General features: G+C 35.2%; 1 protein-coding gene across 1 annotated transcript; it reads right to left on the minus strand.

Annotated features, from left to right (window-relative positions):
* Positions 1-4213: 4213 nt before the first annotated feature.
* On the minus strand, positions 4214-19386 carry LOC148300196 (maltase A1-like). Its single transcript, XM_088275124.1, has 10 exons — positions 19227-19386; positions 12608-12787; positions 12354-12517; positions 12149-12274; positions 11017-11472; positions 10259-10366; positions 9039-9287; positions 7614-7711; positions 6626-6766; positions 4214-4369 (listed from the first exon to the last, which is right to left on the minus strand). Exons 1-10 carry the CDS (start codon positions 19369-19371, stop codon positions 4300-4302), a joined length of 1737 nt encoding a protein of 578 aa, XP_088131250.1. The 5' UTR covers positions 19372-19386; the 3' UTR covers positions 4214-4299.
* Positions 19387-19972: the final 586 nt, after the last annotated feature.

Genomic DNA, 19972 nt, shown 5'->3' on the forward strand with positions numbered 1-19972 from the left:
AATATCCTGAAAATCAAGTTTTTGATGTATGACATTTTTGAAAGGAGTGAGCGGAATATAAAAATAAATGTATGTATGTTTTTATGTGTGTTTATACTGTATAGACTCCTAAACTATTCAACCGATTATGATGAAAATTACAAGAGTTATTGTGTACATGCCCGCAATGATTCCTGTAAAAAAACGGGCCCAAAAATGGGATCGGGAACAGAAATATGCATAAAACTAATTTCACATTATAGCAGTTTTCTTACACCATTTCGACATTTGGAAGTAGAAGATCTCACTTGGTTTATTTGTCAGGTTTTTGTTATAAAATAAAATTTTGTAAAAATGTGTCCTGTTTGATAGATTTGAATATGCGTACCTATACCGCTTAATCTAGGTAGGTACAATTTACGAATGCGGTCATCAAACAGAACGCATTTAAAAAATGTTTGAATTAGGAACAAAATCGCAAACGAATTGAGATTCTTTTGTTTTTTCAACTGTCAAAATGGTGAATTATAAAAAATAAGGTGAAAATAGTTTTCAAGGGCAAATAAATAATATTTGCAAAACATTTTGAAGTGAAGGTAAGTGAGAAATATTTACTTTATATATTTTTTGTTTTCCATTTAATCAGACTATGCCACAGCAATGCGTGGGCGGGTACAGCTAGTAAAAAATAAATATGAATTTACAAGTTATTTACACTAAGTTCCTAGAGGTCAGAAAAAATTGCATCATATTTGTGATGTTAATTTGCATGTATTATCACTCAGATTAATAAGTAAACTAGCTATGTACGGAATATATTTAATAAAATAGAATCACAAAGCTTAAAAGTATTCCAAATACTTGTAAAAATGATAATGTTCCACAATTAGACCATATACAGCTTATATTTTCTACTATTTTTAAGAAATAACTTTTTTTTTAAAATCTTTATTTCAGTCGAGAGAGTTGAGAGTCCCATGTTGTATCTCAAAATTTGATAAACCTAGCCATAACAATTTTGCAGATTCAATGGAATCTTATGGAATTGGAATACCCACCTTCCCTTGAATCAATGAATTAAAAAATACAAATATTAACCCCTTTGCACTCGAAAGCCGACAATATGTCGATACGGTAAATTCCCCAGTAAATCAGTTGGCGACTGTATGTCGCCACTATGTACCGTTATGTTGTTTAAATAATAAAAGGCCGGGATATGTACTAATTCAGGTATATTTCTGTCCCGCCAATTGCTCAAGGTGCTTGCTAGCATTGAGTGACTTAAAGTTTGTGAAAACTTTTATAGATCAGATGGTAGGGGACTTAAGGCAGATTCCAAGTAGGACGTCTCCTCCTTAAACTGAGGTCCGCCTGGATGGCAAACTACATGTTTTGCGTATAGGATCAAAAAGAGGCTGTGTGGTTTACTCACAGAGGAACAAAAATTAGCAAAGGCATGAGACTTATGAATTTTATGACACTTGTCCTGGGTAGCGTAGGATGCATTTGCGCTATTTTTTTGTTAGATACTAACTAACTAACTAACTTACTATCACGCCGCTTCCGCAGGGGTAGGCAGAGAGAATAGAGCGCCACACCACTCTGTCCTTGCAAACATTCTTCGCCTCTTCCACGTTCATGCATCTCCTCATACATACCCGCCGATTGTTACGACTCCTAACCTGACCACTTTCAAGTATTTGGCATACCTGATCGTGCCATGTTTTTCTTGGTCTTCCTCGGCTTCTTTTCCCAATAACATTCGCCTCATAAATTTGTTTTACCGTTCTTTCCTCACTCATTCGTTCTACATGTCCAAACCATCTCAACACACCTTTCTTAATTTTATCGATAATGCTTATCTCAGCTTTGCATTCCTTCCTTATTTCTTTCTTTGTTAGATACCATACATTGAAACACTATAAAATTATAAAATAGTAACCAATTGTCTTTATTTTTCTTAAATAAGCCATTTTAAACCTTTATTTATTGGTTTTATTGTAATTTGCATAATACCCATTTCCAGTTTTTTTTTATTCTCTTCTAAAATCAACTATTTTTGTGCAAATTTGCAAAAAAATACACTCGAGTATTACTGGTATGTCATACGAAAAAAGTCTCGAGTTCAAAGGGTTAACTTTTTAAGTGCAAAAGTTCTTCTATTGTAGATAGTTCTAATAAAATATATGGTACTAAAACAGTTAAATGAAGAGAAGAAAAAAAATGTCATTTAAATTAAACTATTTGTCCGTATGTCATGTGAAGTACTTCCTTATCAATGGAATTACTAATGAATTAATTTCTCTGTATTACTTTTTTATGATTTCTACTTATCTAATGTGATGGAAAATCAACTTCACTTCTGAGTTTAATATTCTGAAGGATAAAATATTGCATCAATAATATAATATTAAATTTATTTGTTTAAAGTGTGAAGTACTCATTAAAAAAATCTATTTATGCAATGTAATCATGATAATATTATAAGTAATACCTTTATAAAATAAAGCAAATATATTTCCTATTCTTGGTATTCTACCATCCTTGTTAAAATTTAATTGACTCCATTTTATTTTTAAAATTTAATGAATTACATTTTGCCAGTTTAGGTATTTTTTTAGATGAGATTTGCTTTTATTATTTACCTTGCTTATTATGTACAAGGTTTATAATAGATCATTAAGTGGTTTTTGTTTCTTCTAACTCAATAAAAATGTTTTATTTGAATCTTTGTTAAGAACAGGAGGGATAATCTAGTGTGGGCTAATCAGGAACTTCTCGTCATTTGCTCATTGCTGGAAGGGAACCACGTAAAACTCCTCAGGAGAAGGCGGAGTGTTGACTGTCATCAACAGACATTCCGTACCACTAGAAGAGGGTTCGGCATTTTGTGTCCTAGCTTGGTGTAATGTCCTTCACCAGTTTTATCATGTATGATGCCACCTCTCATGAGAGTTCCTTATGAACTATCACGGATCCGATGTCGGATAAGTCCTTGCTCAAGTTCCTGCAACACGCCTCCTGCTGGTTTAGGTAAAACTCATAATATACGCAATAGTTGCTTTATAATTAAAACATGAGTATTTTTATGAATTTAAAAATTGAAATTGTTATTTTATTTAATTTTTTAAAAACTTTTACTTGTGAAAATACTATTTTAATTTTATTAAAATCTTTTTTGACACGTGTTTCAATGCATTCAATATCATTATCAAACATTGTGTATTGATTGCATTGAAACACTTGCCACAATGGATCTTCATTAATTTGGTATTTAACAAGATAAATATTAAAAGAAGTAGATAGATATTGCCACAAAGTAACTGCCGAATCAATTAATGTTGTTTTTTTTATTTACATAACTTTTTTCTTATATCCTTTCTTAGATTTATTTAAAATATATTCCACGTGTTTTTTTTTTTACAGTGCAGAATACAAAATTCTAGGATTGAGAATCTTCATCCATCAGCACAATCCTTTTACTGATGTATGGATTTCCCATAATTATATATTTAAAAAAAAAATGTAATAACTCCACAGAATATATTTATCACCATTCTGTACTATACCCAAAGCTGGGTGCAAAACAGCTTGTGATTTTTTTATTTTTTGTTAAGGAATAACCTGCAAAACCTCTATTTGAGTGGTTTGCTGCAGGTAGGATAGTAAGGAGAGGGAAGGTAAATATGAAAAGTACAGCACAAACATCCAGACCAATTGAAAATAAATATTTGTTGAATTAATTTTGCAATTGGCGGGAATCAAACACGCAACCCCTGTTTGCAACCACAGTTGACCATCTACCCAACTATGCTACGGTGCCTGCCTATAAGGTAAAATTATTTTGTTCAGCTAACCATGGATGTAAAGTAATGATAATTTAGTTTTTATATACTTGCAACCTTTGCTAACTCACTAGGGATGAGTATTTTTTATGACTGCGGACCGCTGGCGACGGGATTTAATAGTTTTGTTCATATAATTAAGACCTTAACAAAGAGATTGGTTTATAATATTCATATGAAAACATTAGATAATTCCTTGTCTTGATAATTCATTGTCCCCCTTTGAAATGAAGCCGGCGCAGAAGGTAAAAATAGCCTTCCCGTCCTTAAGCATCAATCGACCCAACGGGTAGAAATACCTTTCCCGTCCTAAGTGTGTTAACAATTGTACAAACTTAAAATTTAAATATTATATCATAAATAAAATAAAAAAAACATTAATGCTTTAATATATTTATTTCAATTAAATTACAATGTATGCATATTGGAAGGTTTGAACACACAATAGTAATGTAGTCGGTCATCTTTCGGGTGATTACAGTTTGGTGGTTAAGATCACGGCATCATATGGCTGCAGTGTTAATTGTGCTGTCTTCACTTGATCCCTGTAAATGATCATATTAAAATTAAAATTAAAACTACGAAATAACGTTGTTATAAATCACAATATATCTCAGTATGAGTTAATTATATGTCGACTGGTTCCAAGAAAACATTCTTTCTCAAGACTAGTTAATACTAAAAAGTATCTACTTAACAAATTCAAATGTTAGGCAGTTACCAGGGCCTGGGTAGGAATCTCAAGTGGCTATTATGTTGATAGGCAGTTGCAGACAAAGGAATCAGCGATGGTCAATAGGTGAAAACATGTTTCATAACGGACAATATGGACATTTGGATAAATCATTTGAATGGGTATTTATTAATTGTAAATAAATTTGAATTGCTTTCTTGATTTTAAGTATTTCTGAATATAATAATAAATAATAAAACCCTTATCCGCACCCCAATGGTGCATAGGGCACTGCGTCATATAAACGGAGTGTTATCTTGATCGTTTACACATGAAGGAAAGGTGATCAGCCCTCCGCTTCAGGTACCAGTCCAGGGTAATATTGAATAAATATGACAGTGAAAAAATTACTTATATTTATTTTACCCCCCTTGGGAATCGAACCCGGGACCTCCGGAACGGTAGCCGAGCGTGCTGACCATTACACTACGGAGGCGGACAATATTCTGAATATAAGCTTTCTGAATTTAAGCCCTTTATTGCATGTGCTTGTTTGTGTAATACATTTAGAGGTGTATTGCATGTGCTTGTTTGTGTAATACATTTAGAGGTGTATTGCATGTGCTTGTTTGTGTAATACATTTAGAGGTGTATTGCATGTGCTTGTTTGTGTAATACATTTAGAGGTGTATTGCATGTGCTTGTTTGTGTAATACATTTAGAGGTGTATTGCATGTGCTTGTTTGTGTAATACATTTAGAGGTGTATTGCATGTGCTTGTTTGTGTAATACATTTAGAGGTGTATTGCATGTGCTTGTTTGTGTAATACATTTAGAGGTGTATTGCATGTGCTTGTTTGTGTAATACATTTAGAGGCGTATTGCATGTGCTTGTTTGTGTAATACATTTAGAGGTGTATTGCATGTGCTTGTTTGTGTAATACATTTAGAGGTGTATTGCATGTGCTTGTTTGTGTAATACATTTAGAGGTGTATTGCATGTGCTTGTTTGTGTAATACATTTAGAGGTGTATTGCATGTGCTTGTTTGTGTAATACATTTAGAGGTGTATTGCATGTGCTTGTTTGTGTAATACATTTAGAGGTGTATTGCATGTGCTTGTTTGTGTAATACATTTAGAGGCGTATTGCATGTGCTTGTTTGTGTAATACATTTAGAGGCGTATTGCATGTGCTTGTTTGTGTAATACATTTAGAGGTGTATTGCATGTGCTTGTTTGTGTAATACATTTAGAGGTGTATTGCATGTGCTTGTTTGTGTAATACATTTAGAGGTGTATTGCATGTGCTTGTTTGTGTAATACATTTAGAGGTGTATTGCATGTGCTTGTTTGTGTAATACATTTAGAGGTGTATTGCATGTGCTTGTTTGTGTAATACATGTAAAAATGTTTTTTTTTTAATTAGGCATCATATTATATCGGTCACTCCTTTCAACAATGTCATATATCAAAAATTGTAAATTTTCAGTGGTCCATATTTTCGGAATGCCCAGAAAATGTACTATATCCCAGCAAAAGTGGCATATTTTGAACTTAATATTTACCCGCAACAGGGCAAAAAATGTTGTTTTTGCATTTTGAAGAAAGGGTAGTGTTTAATTATTTTTTTAAATACACTCAATATTTTCCAAATGGAGAAAAAACCTTCAGGTTTTACCTAAAAAGATCTGTTGCACAGTAAAAAGTTCAATAAGTGGCTTGATATTTATTTTTAATACATTTTATTATATTCTTAAACTTTAAAAAACGATCCCCTGAAAAATCAAGTTTTTTCAAATATGACGTTATTGAAAAGAGTGAGCAATGTTATTTATGTTGTGATATTACAAAGTTATCAATTGAAAAATCACAATGTTACAGCTTCAAATATTAAATATTCTGTTTTTTAAGCATAACAAAAATATGTATTATAATCATATCCCAATACTAATCTTAAGAGTTTCACTAAAAGATATTTTATCATTTATTCCACATATTTAAATGCTCATTACTGCCTATAATAATATGTATTTATATGATAATTAGTGATAAAATCTAAAAATGTACGAAGAGTTTTAAAGTTAAGTAGTATTTCATAATTTTTATTACTTTTAAAATAATATTTACCCTTTCATTAATGTGGCATTGATGCTTGACGCATAAACAAACATCTCAGCAGGAAGTATCCTGAATGGCTCGAGGTTTACTATTTGTTTAGTAGGAGCTAAGTTAGCTATCCCGACCACGGTTGGTTCATCGGGTAGAGATCTGCAATGAAAATGGGGTATTTCAAAATTAACCTTTTAACCGCGTTCACTTTGTTCCTGAGAGACGCCTGTGCGCGGCGGTATTTCGCCGTTTTTTAAATGATTACTTTTATCATGTATTTAGTTAAGAAACGATTTATTTTCCTAAGCAAAAACGTTCAATGGGATTCATTGTGCCTTTTTGGTACTCTATAATACACTTGTGTCACATTATTCTTGAAATATATCGTAATATAAACAAATAAGATCGTAACATAAATAAATCAAAGCACGCATCGTGTGTCACTCTTACCCACTGGCGATGCGTAGCGTCGAGAGTGAGACAGATATAAGGCATGATTATGGCGCGGACTAATTACCGACCACAAGAAAAATGAGGGATCTGTTCTTTTATTTATCCTTGTGATGTTACAAATTATTAGTCAGATATTTCAACAGATGTCATAAGGCCAAGGATTGACGTATTATTTTATCCAAAGTTCCACACCATGAAAAAATCCCTCCAAGTTGAACTGAGGTTTGAAACTTGGAGTAAAGTAAAAACACAAACGGTTATGTCAGCCGCGTACAGGGAATATTTTGTGAAAACACATACGGTTATGCGAGCCGCGTGGATCCGGTTAAGTTATACAAAAAAAAGAACCTTTGCTATAGAATGAAATTAGCGTAATAAGTTAGGTTTATACAATTATGTAAGAATATGCAAGGTAGATGTATAGAAATACATCACTCAAACCCAGACCAATTGAAAACAAATATTAATTTGGCTATTGGCGGGAATCGAAAACACTATGCCTATTTTACAGACGAGCAATTTGATTATTTGGAAATATTATTGATATGCCTACCGCAATAGTGCCAAAGTGGTATCAGACAACGCCCTTACATCTAAATCACCCTTTTGGAGAGTACTTGTCTTACGGAGCGAAACCATGTCTTGATAAAACTGTAAATAAATATACAAAAATATTATAAATGTCTCAACAAAGATGGAGCTCTTTTTATACGAAGGTAATATAGAAGCCTGGATCTTCATAGGGCTTACTGATGATGATGACTATACTGGTGATGACTTCCACCATTTTGCCCATTATTAAACATTCATAAAATATAAAACACTTATCCGCACCCAATGGTGCATAGGGCACTGCGTCATATAAACGCAGTGTTATTTTAAACGTTTACACATGAAGGAAAGGTGGTCAGCCCTCCGCTTCAGGTACCAGTCCAGGGTAATATTAAATAAATATTACAGTGAAAAAATCAGTTATATTTATTTTACCCCCCTTAGGAATCGAACCCGGGACCTCCAGAACGGTAGCCAAGCGTGCTGACCATTACACTACGGAGGCGGACATTCAAACATTCATATTGCCTCAATTTTTTATTTTTTTACCTAATCAACCTTTATATAACTTTTATATACAGTACATAAAGTGCTTTCATATCTCAGTTGGAACTAACCGATGAAACTACCATTTGTTTTGAAACAAAGAGTTTTGTGAAGTAAATAATTTTACACTTCTTTAAGATTTATATAAAAATTATCTTTGTTTTATTTCATGGGTTATTTGGCAGCAACTTTTTTTAAGTAAAATGTCATTGGTAAAAAAGAAAAAATAATCTGAATTGTGGTTTTAATGTTTAAATGCAATCACAGATGGTAGTACAAGCGCCATTTTAGAAATATGTAAATGTTACCGGGCTTTAGTTATAATCACGGCGAGTTCATGTACGCTCATAGTCCTTTAAGGAAAGTTTTGTTTGGACGACCATGTATGGCCACATTCCAGGACAGGTTGATATATAATTCTCAGGGGATTATGTTGTGCTTTTTAGTAGAATAAAGTAATAAAAAATTGATACTTGTATGAGGAGTATTACTCTTTTTGCTTTTTGTGAGTGCAATGAAGAGAAAGATGTTAAAAATATCACTTAGGAATCGAAAAACTAATGTTTGGATATGGAAAAAGACCAAGGTAATAAATAAAAGTGGCTCAAAGATGATTCTTTGTGAACAATGTGGCATGTATGTCTGAGCATAGATGGACGAAGAAGGTGCTTGACTGGAGGCCTAGAACAGATTGCAGAAGCGTGGGTAGGCACCAGACAAGATAGTCCGATGACATCAAGAAAGGGGCGGGCCTGCACTGGAAGAGAATTGCATCCAACAGAGAACTGCGGAAGTCCAAGGGGAGGCCTTTGTTCAATACTGGACACAAGAAGGCTGAAGTAAGTAAATATGAGGAGTATGTAACATTCATACAACATACCTTGTAGTGACTCTTGGTGGCTGCTTGCTGCGCCTTGAGGTTCACAGTCCTGTAGTTGCTGGCCACGGGCAGCCAAGTCTTGTTGCCGCTAGAGAAACCTGCGTTCTTGGTATCATCCCAGTGGTAAGGTGTGCGTGCGGGGTCCCTTGAAAATTTGTAATAGTTGATGGGGTCGTCGGTGTTGCAAGCTTGTGGGTCCTGAGTCTCTTCCCAACTGACTTCCCCGTCTGTCATCGCCAATTCTTCACCCTTTAAGAAAACGAATATACATAATGTCCGCCTCCGTAGTGTAATGGTCAGCACGCTGGGCTACCGTTCTGGAGGTCCCGGGTTCGATTCCCAAGGGGGGTAAAATAAATATAAGTGATTTTTTCACTGTAATATTTATTTAATATTACCCTGGACTGGTACCTGAAGCGGAGGGCTGATCACCTTTCCTTCACGTGTAAACGATCAAGATAACACTGCGTTTATATGACGCAGTGCCCTATGCACCATTGGGTGCGGATAAGGGTTTTATCATTTATCAAATAAATTGTCTTATTCTTGTATTTCATTTTTTCTTTTCATTATTTGCACCCGACAATGAGTGCAGCAGTGTTGGACAGATCTGTACATAGAATCTATGAGTGTTTTTTTTCCTCTGTCTAACCCTGCGTGAAGCAGCGTGATGGTTAATAGTAAATTATTATCATAAATACATTATAACTTGATCATAAATTATATGCAGGGAATATAGTTCTTAGTAAAGGGACAACTATCATTATTTTTTCATACGGATGATACATACACCTATAATATTGAACTATCATCCGTAAGGTGAGTAGAATTAACAATAAATATGGGAGTCGAACACTGCAATATATCGTTCCGAATATTTTTAATTTGTTGCCGACGGATGTTCGAGGTCTAAACAAAATATGGAACAAAGGCAAAGTAAAGGAATGGGTAAATGATCAAGAGTTAATTTTATGAAAATTGTAAAATGTTTATATTATTCATTTTTTTATCTTTTTTGTGTCTATATTAGGTTAAAATCGTTAAAAACAATAAAAAAAATTATTAAAAAGAACTCCACCGACAAGACACACAAGGTGGCTTGGTGGGTCTCTGCAAAAAAAAAAGCTCTAAATATGTATAAATTGTGATTTAAATAAATGTATATAAATAAAAAAATCCAATATCTGATGAATAAATTGATAAAAATAATTGTACTCTACCTGATATGTGAGTGCCACTCCGGGTAAGATAAGAGCTAACATGTTCATGATATCTGCTCTCTCAATGCCATCCCTCGAGGCCATTCTGTTATTATCGTGATTTCCATTCTAAAATACATGTAAACGATATTCAGGCTTAACAAATTTAACAATATTTTGTGTGTAAGAATGTTCAAATAATAAAAAAAAAACATTAATCAAATTATATAAATAAAGACTTCTTCAAAAGATTATTTGATAACAAAAACTTAAGCTGGAAAGAAATATAGACTGAGAAATACTTTTCTCGGTCTATATTTTACAAATTGTAACAGCTGTCGCTGTTTGTTAGTAAAAATACTTAAGGTTTGTATCACAAGGTTTATTTCGCGACACCAGCGCAATACAACTTTATGTATGATCTACATTGGTCTCGATCCAGGGAAAAAGTGCGGGTTGCCAACGGTTGTTTTCTAGTACACGTGCTCCAGGCAACCTGGCGGGCATCCATTGACATCATTCCCCACTCCTTGACATCAATATTGCCATGTTACAAAATATCTTCCAAATCAGGTAACCAACAAAGAGCTAACTATTCCTTAGGCACATCTCTACTAAGTATGATCTATTTCGAATCACAGCTACATAGAAGATGGTGGGTTTTAAAATTTAAAAATGTATATATCTCACATAGTTTTTAAATAATTAATCCCTCTTAATATGTCAAAAACTATGTTTTGCTATGGGGCTGTCAAGTTGAAGATGCATATTTAACTTACCACCCAGTTTGCAGTTCTTCCAGGCGGCATGTATGTCACCCATTTGTCAATCACAAACTTGATATCTCTAGCATCGGAAGTCTTGTCAATGCCTCTCAGGAATTCAAAATTGAATGGGAGATTTGAACCATCGCGTTTACCGTCACCATAAAATCTCATAACCAATTTAATGTCGGAGTAGGCCTCAGTTAACATGACTCTGGGTTTTCCATCTTTTTTTTCAAATTCGTCAAGAACGGCTCTCCATTGGTACACCATATCGAATGTCGGATCTTGATCTGTAGTGTAAATATGGTTGAGGTATCCGTAGTCATCAGGGGTCAATCCTCTTATGTTAGACAAGGGTTCATCTGGATAAACTCCCCCAAAGTCTTTAGGGTCTACTTCAAACAGACTTGGTACAGCATCGATTCTGAATCCAGCTACTCCTTTATTAAGCCAGAAACGAAGAACATCCTATGAAAATACATTAAAAATTGAGATTGTATGAATATCTAGTTCCTCCTATGGTTTCTAGTTGAATACCACTTTAATTTATCAGAAGGGAAGCAAGATGAAAGCGGATTACTTTTAACACAAATTTATTCAGTTCTATAAAATTACAATCAAGAAAATACTTAAGAATAATCACGTGATTCTAATATGAGAACAGTTGAAGTACGTGTCGATCTGAGGACGGGCGGCGACGAAGTGTAACGGGCTCGCTTCCATTCGTTGCGGGCTTCGTGTAGGGAGCTCGCTATTTCACTCGATTTGAGTTGCCATAGTCGATGTGTGGGTTGCCACACTCCTATACACGGGAAAATGTTTTTGAGAATGCATATGGCGCAGGATCCGTTTTGTCTCTATCTTTTGGTATTGTCTTTAATGCTTCCCATCAACCATGTATTTTTCGGTGATCTGTTTATTGTCTGCCAAATTTCTGTTTCTGTCGTATGTCATGCCGCATGTTTTAATTTTTTGTTTACTATCAATCATGGGGGCTTAAGGTGAAGTGACCTTTTTCTAATGTCGCCTGTTTTGTAATTCTCATATAGTTATAAAAACACAGCCATATGCATTTGTGAAGTCATTTGCACGTATGTACCGGCTTAGATAAGAATATTTATATAAATTTTTGGAGAAATCTTACTTTCATTTCATCTACAACTTTCTGTTCCCTGTAATTGAGGTCAGGCTGGCCAATAACAAACTGGTGAAGGTAGTATTGTCCTCTGACGGCATTGTACTCCCAAGCGCTTTTACGGAATATACTAATCTATATGAAAAATAAAAAATAATTAATACTATGCATAAATGTAATCCGGATTTATTATTCTGTAAAATTTGAGTTTTACCCAATTATTTGGTGGAAGACGTTTTCCAGGATTATTAGGGTCAGACTTCCCATCCGCCCACACATAATAGTTTTCATATCCTTTAGTTCTATTAGCGGACATAAGGAACCAGTCGCTTTCGTTACTACTATGATTAGGTACAAAGTCTAAAATTACCTTAATACCTGCAATGAATGAAAATAAATACAATTAATTTATTTTAAAGTTTTTTCTCTGCGCGTGTTAATTGAATGTGTAATTTTAATGCTTTTAACCTAATTTAGTTGCTTCACTTAAGAGATTCTCAAAGTCTTGCATGGTTCCATATTCAGGTTGAATTTGCTTAAAGTCCGCTATATCATATCCAGCATCATACATAGGAGATTTGTATATCGGAGATAACCAAATAGCTCCCACGCCAGCGTCCTTTATATGTGCTAGTCCTTGTGTTATACCTGTGGATGAGGAATTTCAAATTATGGTGCTTTCAAAATATTATATCAACTCATGCACCACATGTACTGTGTTAAAATGTAGCATAAGAATCCAGTAGATGTTTTCATAATTATACTGTACATTAGATAAAATCATTTAATAATTATTGTTTAACAATTTCCATTCTCTGTCAAGGGAAATGGAGAAAAAGACAAGTACAGAAAGAGTGTGAGCCTGTGAGAACGAAAAAAAAGTAAATAAACTACAAAAAAGGGCCAAAAACTACTTTAGAGAGAAATAAAGAGTTTCGAATCAGTCGGATGACATACAATCAACTGTTCTAGAGCCTAAAAACTTTCATTTCTATTTTTTATTTGTTGCAACTATTGGTGGTTGATAATTTTCAACTTGATTTTTTTATTAGATTTGAGTTTTGTACTGCCATTTCCTGGTGGAACTGCAGTTTTTTTTATTATTATTATATATAAACTTTTCTTATTATATTTTAAAAATACATTTTATACAATAAAGTATTTTTTTTTTGTTTGTTTATTTTTGGCAAAGCACCCAATTTTGGGTGATACCTGCCATACTAGTGATTTTATATACTTAAATAATATTTTTTTTTTTTATTGATTTTTTTTGGGGTCACACGCTTTTGCTATACTTTTTTTAATGTTTAATAATCGCACCGTTAACATTTTTCGAGTTCATTGACAATAGGTGTTGGACATTCAGCGGGAAGGACAAACCCTCAGACCGAATGTCCTGAATGAACTCGAGGTTAGGGAGTAAGGGGCAGTTGAAAAATACATGGTCAGCAGTCTCATCCTCCTGTCCACACGCGCACAACGAACAAGTTAGAATATTAATCCTTTTGAGGTGGGATGCAAGTACTGTGTGTCCGATCCTCAGCCTACACAGAAGGGACACATTCAGCTTGGGAATCCTAACTTTGCGGAACCAAGGGGATTTGGGTATCACGGGTTGGATTGACTTGTAATAGGATCCAGTGGATGTTATGGAGAACATTTCATTCCATTCCTCGCTTGCACCAGCTTTGAGCCCACTAAGGTAGTCAGGAATGGGAAGGGTGAATAGACTGGGAACCACGCCACAGTCCCGGGCTTCCTTGGCCATGGAGTCCACCCTCTCATTACCTGTAATTCCTATATGAGATGGAATCCAAACTATCGAGACAATTTTATTTTCAACATTAACCATATATAACATTCTTTTTATATCACAAAGAATATGATTATTTTTAAGGACAGAGTGATTATTATTTGAAGATAAAAGGTTCACAACGCTGAGAGAATCAGTAAAAATTACTGTCGGTGACAAGGATTGTTTAATAATTATTCTCAGAGCCTCTCTAAGGGCCACACATTCCGCTGTAAATATGGATGCTTCACGAGGTAATTGGAATTGCTCTTCTATATTAAGGGAAGGAATATATAATGCAGCACCACACGCTCCTACGGCACTTTTTGAGCCATCAGTATATACTGCAACGTGGTTAGGCCAAAGTTCTTCCAACTTTTGTATGAATAATCGTTTAACATAAGAGGCATTAAGAACCAACGAGGTCTTATCTATTCCAATAGAAAGAAATACATCAGGTTTATAAATAGCAGCTTCATATTAAATGTTATATAACGGAAGAGTGGCTTCAAGAGGACATGACATGGTGTTTACAATGTGATGCCAGGATCTACAGAGAATAGGAGGACTGTCAGTATTTTTGTTGGAGGTTGATTGAAAAAAAGCATGAAGAAGTTGAAGCCTCGGAAAAATTGGATGATTACTATCGTTAGTCCTATTGAGGATGAATTTGTTGGATAATAGTTTTTTCCTCAAAGAGTACGGCATATCAACACACTCCGCTTGTAAGGCAATCAAAGGAGATGATTTCATTGCTCCCAAAATTAATCTGAGGCATTTATATTGTATCCTATCCAATTTAGATTGCAGATACTTTGGAAGAGGGTCCATTATAAAGCACGCATAATCAATATGACTTCGGACAAGAGCGCAGTAAAGCATGTTCATTGTAGTCGGGTGGGCACCCCACCACACTCTTGAAACTGCCCGTAGGATGTTAATATTCTTTTCACACTTAGCCACAATGTTTTCAATGTGTTTGTTCCATGACAGCTTATTATTCAATGTGACGCCCAAAAATTTTACATTGTCCTTCACAGGAATCCGAATTTTCCTCAATTTTATATTTAACTCGGGGATGTTACGCTTTCTAGAAAATACTACTATTTGGCTTTTGGACGGAGCCAATTCCAAATTACTTTCCTCGAACCATGCCCCGACGGGTTCCAGTGCCCTATTCAATACACTCGAAGCGCGAGGTGTGGATTTGTCTGATGTATACAGCACGAAGTCATCCGCATACTGCAAAATGGAGATTTCAGGGGGAATATGTGTTTGAAGATCCTGAGTGTAGATGTTAAATAACAGTGGACTCAATACCGATCCCTGTGGCAGACCTTTGTACACCGTTCTAATCACGGATCCTTTTGGAGTATCTATGGCAATATCTCTATTGCACATCATATTAAATATCAGGCAGCCAACACCACTGGAGATCCCGAGGGCATTCATTCTTTCCAGCAGTAATGGGAGAAGGACATTATCATAAGCACTACTTGCGTCCAAGAAGCAGGCGATTAAGTCGGTTTTACAGGACCGTGAAACATGGATATCAGTAACTAGTACACTTAGGTTGTCGATGCAGGATTTATTTTTTCGAAAACCAAATTGCCAGTGCGGTAGGAGGTTATTTCTCTCTACAAACCACTCGAGCCTAGTCTTTACCATGCGTTCCAGAATTTTGAGAAAACAACATGAGAGGGCAATTGGCCTGTATGAAGTTCCAAGGGATATATCCTTACCAGGTTTGGGGATCGGGACTATGATTTGTCTTTTCCAGGAGTCTGGGATTGTGCAAGATTTTAAAATGAGATTATACATTTTTAGGATTAGGATCATAAATGGTTTAGGAAAGTGTTTGAAAAAGGAATAGGGAATCATGTCATGGCCCGGAGAAGAATCTCCAGAAGATTGGATTGCCATCGATAATTCATCGAGTGAAAACGGAGATGTTAGGTAGTCAGCGCCTGGAAGGATTGGGGGTTCTCTAGGGAGTTCGGAAATACTGGGAACGTAAGATGGAGCAAGTTTCCCAACAAAATCCTCTATCCAGGATGTACATTTGGAAGTGTTCACCTTCGGAGAGTATGATCCTCTGAATCTTCTTATTGAATCCCACACATCCCCGAGTGGGGTTTCGGGAGACAAAGAGTTACAGAGATTTTGCCAACCCTGTCTTTTTTTTTTTCTAAGAAATTTTTTAGTTAGGGCCTGTACGTGTCTAACCTCCAAAAAGTTGTCAGAAGTTATATTTCTTTTATACTTTCTTATACTGGATGCTCTATTTTTAACCATTTCCGTGCATTCCTTATCCCACCAAGGAGGGGAGTACTTGTGCAAAACCTTTTTAGATATGGGGATAGCAACGTTGGCCACCTCGATTATCAACTCGTGGATTTTGTTAGCTATTGTGTTGGGGTTGTTATTGTCACCATCGATCGACAGGGACTTGGACTTAGCATTCAATGAATCTTCAAAGATTTTCCAGTCAGCCCTACCGATCAAATAGTTAGATCTCTTGGGTTTATGATGACTGTGATTTGAGGAATTAATCATTTTGATGATGATAGGGAAATGATCACTGGAGAAAGGGTCACTCAATAGATTCCAAGAGGACAAGCTTGCCAGGTTGCAGGAACAGATTGAGATGTCCAAGGCGTTTTGGCTATGATTAGCCGGAGCAATACGCGTTGGATCACCATTGTTCAATATACATAAGTTTGATTCCTCCATGAAATCAACGATGGCCCTTCCTGCAGTGTCGGACGACGTACAGCCCCAGGACGTAGAATGAGCATTAAGGTCTCCCAAAATGTAGAAATTTGGGGAGAGACAACTCACGATAGATCTCCAGTATGATTGCTTAAATACGTTTCTGGGAGCTGAGTAAACGGAAACAATTGATAAATCTAGAATTTTTATGGCTAATATTTGCATTCTGGGATGTGATGGAAGTGGAATCAAATCGAAAATTAAATTATTTTTTATTAAGATAGCTACACCGCCCCTTCCGTCAAGGCGGTCGTCTCTGACACAAGAATAGCCAGGGAATGAGATAACTGAACCCGGAGAGAACCAGGTTTCAGATAGGGTCGCAATATCAATTTTGTGAGAGCGGATTAAAAGATTGATGTCATCTCTGTTGGATACTGCGCTACGACAGTTCCATTGGAGAATCGAAAGAGAATTAATTGAAGTGATTTGGGCCATTTTGTATGAAAGCTTGAAGGACAGGAATAATAATAGCAACGTTGGACGGTAAGGATTTTTGGGAGAGTAAGAGATCAAGTAATATGGTTAGAATGGATTTAGAGAAAGATTCATTAGAGAAGGCGAGACTCTGTGATAAACTTTCAGCAGAGTTTGAGTTGATGGCTGGAGAAGAGCTTTGATTGATAGCACATCCATCGGGTGATTGGTAATTTACCGAGCCATTGGGATGGATGAGAAGGGAGTTATGGTTGGATCGGTCGTAGCCGGGAATAAGAGGAGCTCTGGGAGTTTTGTATGTAAATTTGGCACGATTTTTTTGGGGAGCGGTAATTGTGGCGGGTAATGAATTGAGTGTAGCTTCACCATCTAAAGAGGATTTTGAAATGTTTTGAGAAGGATGTTTATTTGAGGATTTTAAGCTATCCGCATAGGATTTCCCCTTACTAAACGTCTGTTTAGAAGCTTCAAAATAGGAAATATTTAATTCTGACATATTTTTCTTAATCAAATTTTGGCGTATAAACTCTGGGCAATTACGATTGGTAGAAAAATGGTTGCCAGAACAGTGTATACAGCTGGCGTTTTCTAAGGAAGCGGAACATGACTCTCCTAGGTGGTTGGATCCACATTTGTAGCACCGAGGCTGGGAACGGCATACTGGTTTCGAATGACCAAATCTACAGCATTGAAAACATTGCATTGTGGGAAACATATAAAATTCCACCTCTACAGCGGAGTAAAAAAAGAAAATTTTTTTAAGGAGAATTTGTCCTTGAAACGTAAGCACGACTGTTTGGGTCGGTACCCATGTATGATTAGAAGAGTCTGGAGATGTTACTTTCCGAGAGAGACGGCGAGATTTGATAATTCTACCGCAATTATCTGGGAGGGTCACATTCTCCAGAATGTCCTCATGGGACCATTCTGTCGGAATGCCCCTAACCAAACCCATGCGTGACACCATATGATATGGGATGTATGCCTTGTAATTATTTTGATTGAGAATACCTTGTTTCTCTGCAAAACTATTTGCAGCCTCGAATGAATTAAGTTCTATGGCAATCCTATTGCGGCCAATAGCCCGTATACCACCTCGAGGTATGATTTCCTTTATTTTATTATTAAAAAGGAGTTTTCCTACCTCTAAGCTATTGATGGAGGAATTTTCTGCAATTTTTTGAATATAAACAATAAAAGGACCGACATCCTTTTCTGTATACAAATTTTTCATTGTTTCATCTCTCGAATAAGTGTTCATACTTACCTGCTTTGACGGTGGAGGACCTTCTTCAAAAGAATCTGCCTTAAGGATTCGCTTATACCTCACCGTTGGGTGAATAATGGGCGAACCCACATTGGAGTAATCTTCAAATCTAGGATCTGGGGGATCTGGAGGTTTTTCACCTGCCTCCATATTTAATAAGTTTTAAAGTAAAAGACTTTAAATATAAAGAACAAAAAAAATATATAAAAAAATTATAAAAAAAAAAAAAAAAAATATTATTGTTGCAAAAAAATGATTTATAACTTGAAATGTTTAAAAGGACTCTAGTTTTATAAATAAAGGGCACAGAAAACGATAGTTTTAATGCAAAACTATATAATTAATAAACTACGATAACATTTGGTTCACAAAACTTCGATTATATTATTTTTAAACACAAAAAACTATAACTAAGCAGTTGTATGTTTGACAGTTCGTCGTGTTCCTCACAATAAAGTATATACACATATCGTAGTCATACAAGAGAAAGTGACCAAGTGATTTTTTTACAAAAACGTGATTATTGACTATTTGATATCTTACTAGCTTAATATTCCCCTGAAACATATCCCAAAGCGATTTAAAACTTGGAAGTATAATATTTTGACTTGTTGAAAATGTATAACTGCAATCATATTTATTTTCTTGCCAAGAAAAAGTGACTTAAATGGCCCTCCTGAACATTTTACATTTTTTTAGTTGGTCACTTTCTCCTGTACGACTACAATATGTGCAATATGTATGGAAAAACTGTAAAATTTTATTTTAGTGATAAGTTTATTTGCAAAAAAAAATCAAATATTCCATGATGACATTACCATTCAGATCTCCGATTCCATCGCCATTGCTGTCCTTGAAGGATCGAGGATAGATCTGGTAGACTACCGTTGTCTCCCACCACTTGAGTTCGCAAGAGGCCAAAGGAATGGCCAGTAAAGTCAACAAACACCCTCCAAACTTCATCGTTATGTATCGACATGTAGACTTCTACATTCAGTCTTATATAGTTTTGTAAATTTGTAAATAGTTATACAGACATCTTATCAATTTGTTTTGAAAAAAAAACTTCTTTCAAGTGTTTACTAATCGCGGAAAATTGGCTTAATTCATAAGTATCCACTTCACGGATTGTTTGATGAAATATCTCTGGGTTTCTCTGCTTATGGGAGTTATTTTTACATTTAATGCGAATAGTTTATTAAATGTAAAAATAATAAGTAGAGAAACCTAAATTTGTGAACAAGGATTTTGACACAGCCTAAATATTGTGAATAAAGTAACTGGTCAAATTATAAGCTTCTTAAAAATTGAAAATCATGTTTTTAGGTATCTCCCAGTTTAAATAAAAAGTTTACTCAAATAAACGATACATACTGCTGCAAACTTACATATGAAACAATGTGTGAATTATATTAATGTTACACTTATAAAAAGTGATCACTTCAGCCACAGAAGTGGGTCATAAGCCCAGCAAATACCCAGACTTCCATATTCTTCTATGAGTCCATCTATGTTGAGATGTCAAAATGTTTCAGTCCTCACTGTGATTCCACCTCCGGTACAA

Source organism: Brachycentrus maculatus, unplaced genomic scaffold (assembly GCF_059751285.1).
Source record: "Brachycentrus maculatus isolate JH-2025_06_01 unplaced genomic scaffold, ASM5975128v1 h1tg000792l, whole genome shotgun sequence".
Classification (NCBI taxonomy): Eukaryota; Metazoa; Arthropoda; class Insecta; order Trichoptera; family Brachycentridae; genus Brachycentrus; species Brachycentrus maculatus.

Bases quoted from the DNA above. Each gene is read 5' to 3' on its own strand.
- LOC148300196 (XM_088275124.1), bottom strand. From the start codon at position 19,371: ATGAAGTTTGGAGGGTGTTTGTTGACTTTACTGGCCATTCCTTTGGCC. The intron at 12,275-12,353 runs GTAAAACTCAAA...TTTTTCATATAG, and splicing joins GTCTTCCACCAAATAATTGG to ATTAGTATATTCCGTAAAAG. The intron at 9,288-10,258 runs GTAGAGTACAAT...GTTTTCTTAAAG, and splicing joins GAGTGGCACTCACATATCAG to GGTGAAGAATTGGCGATGAC.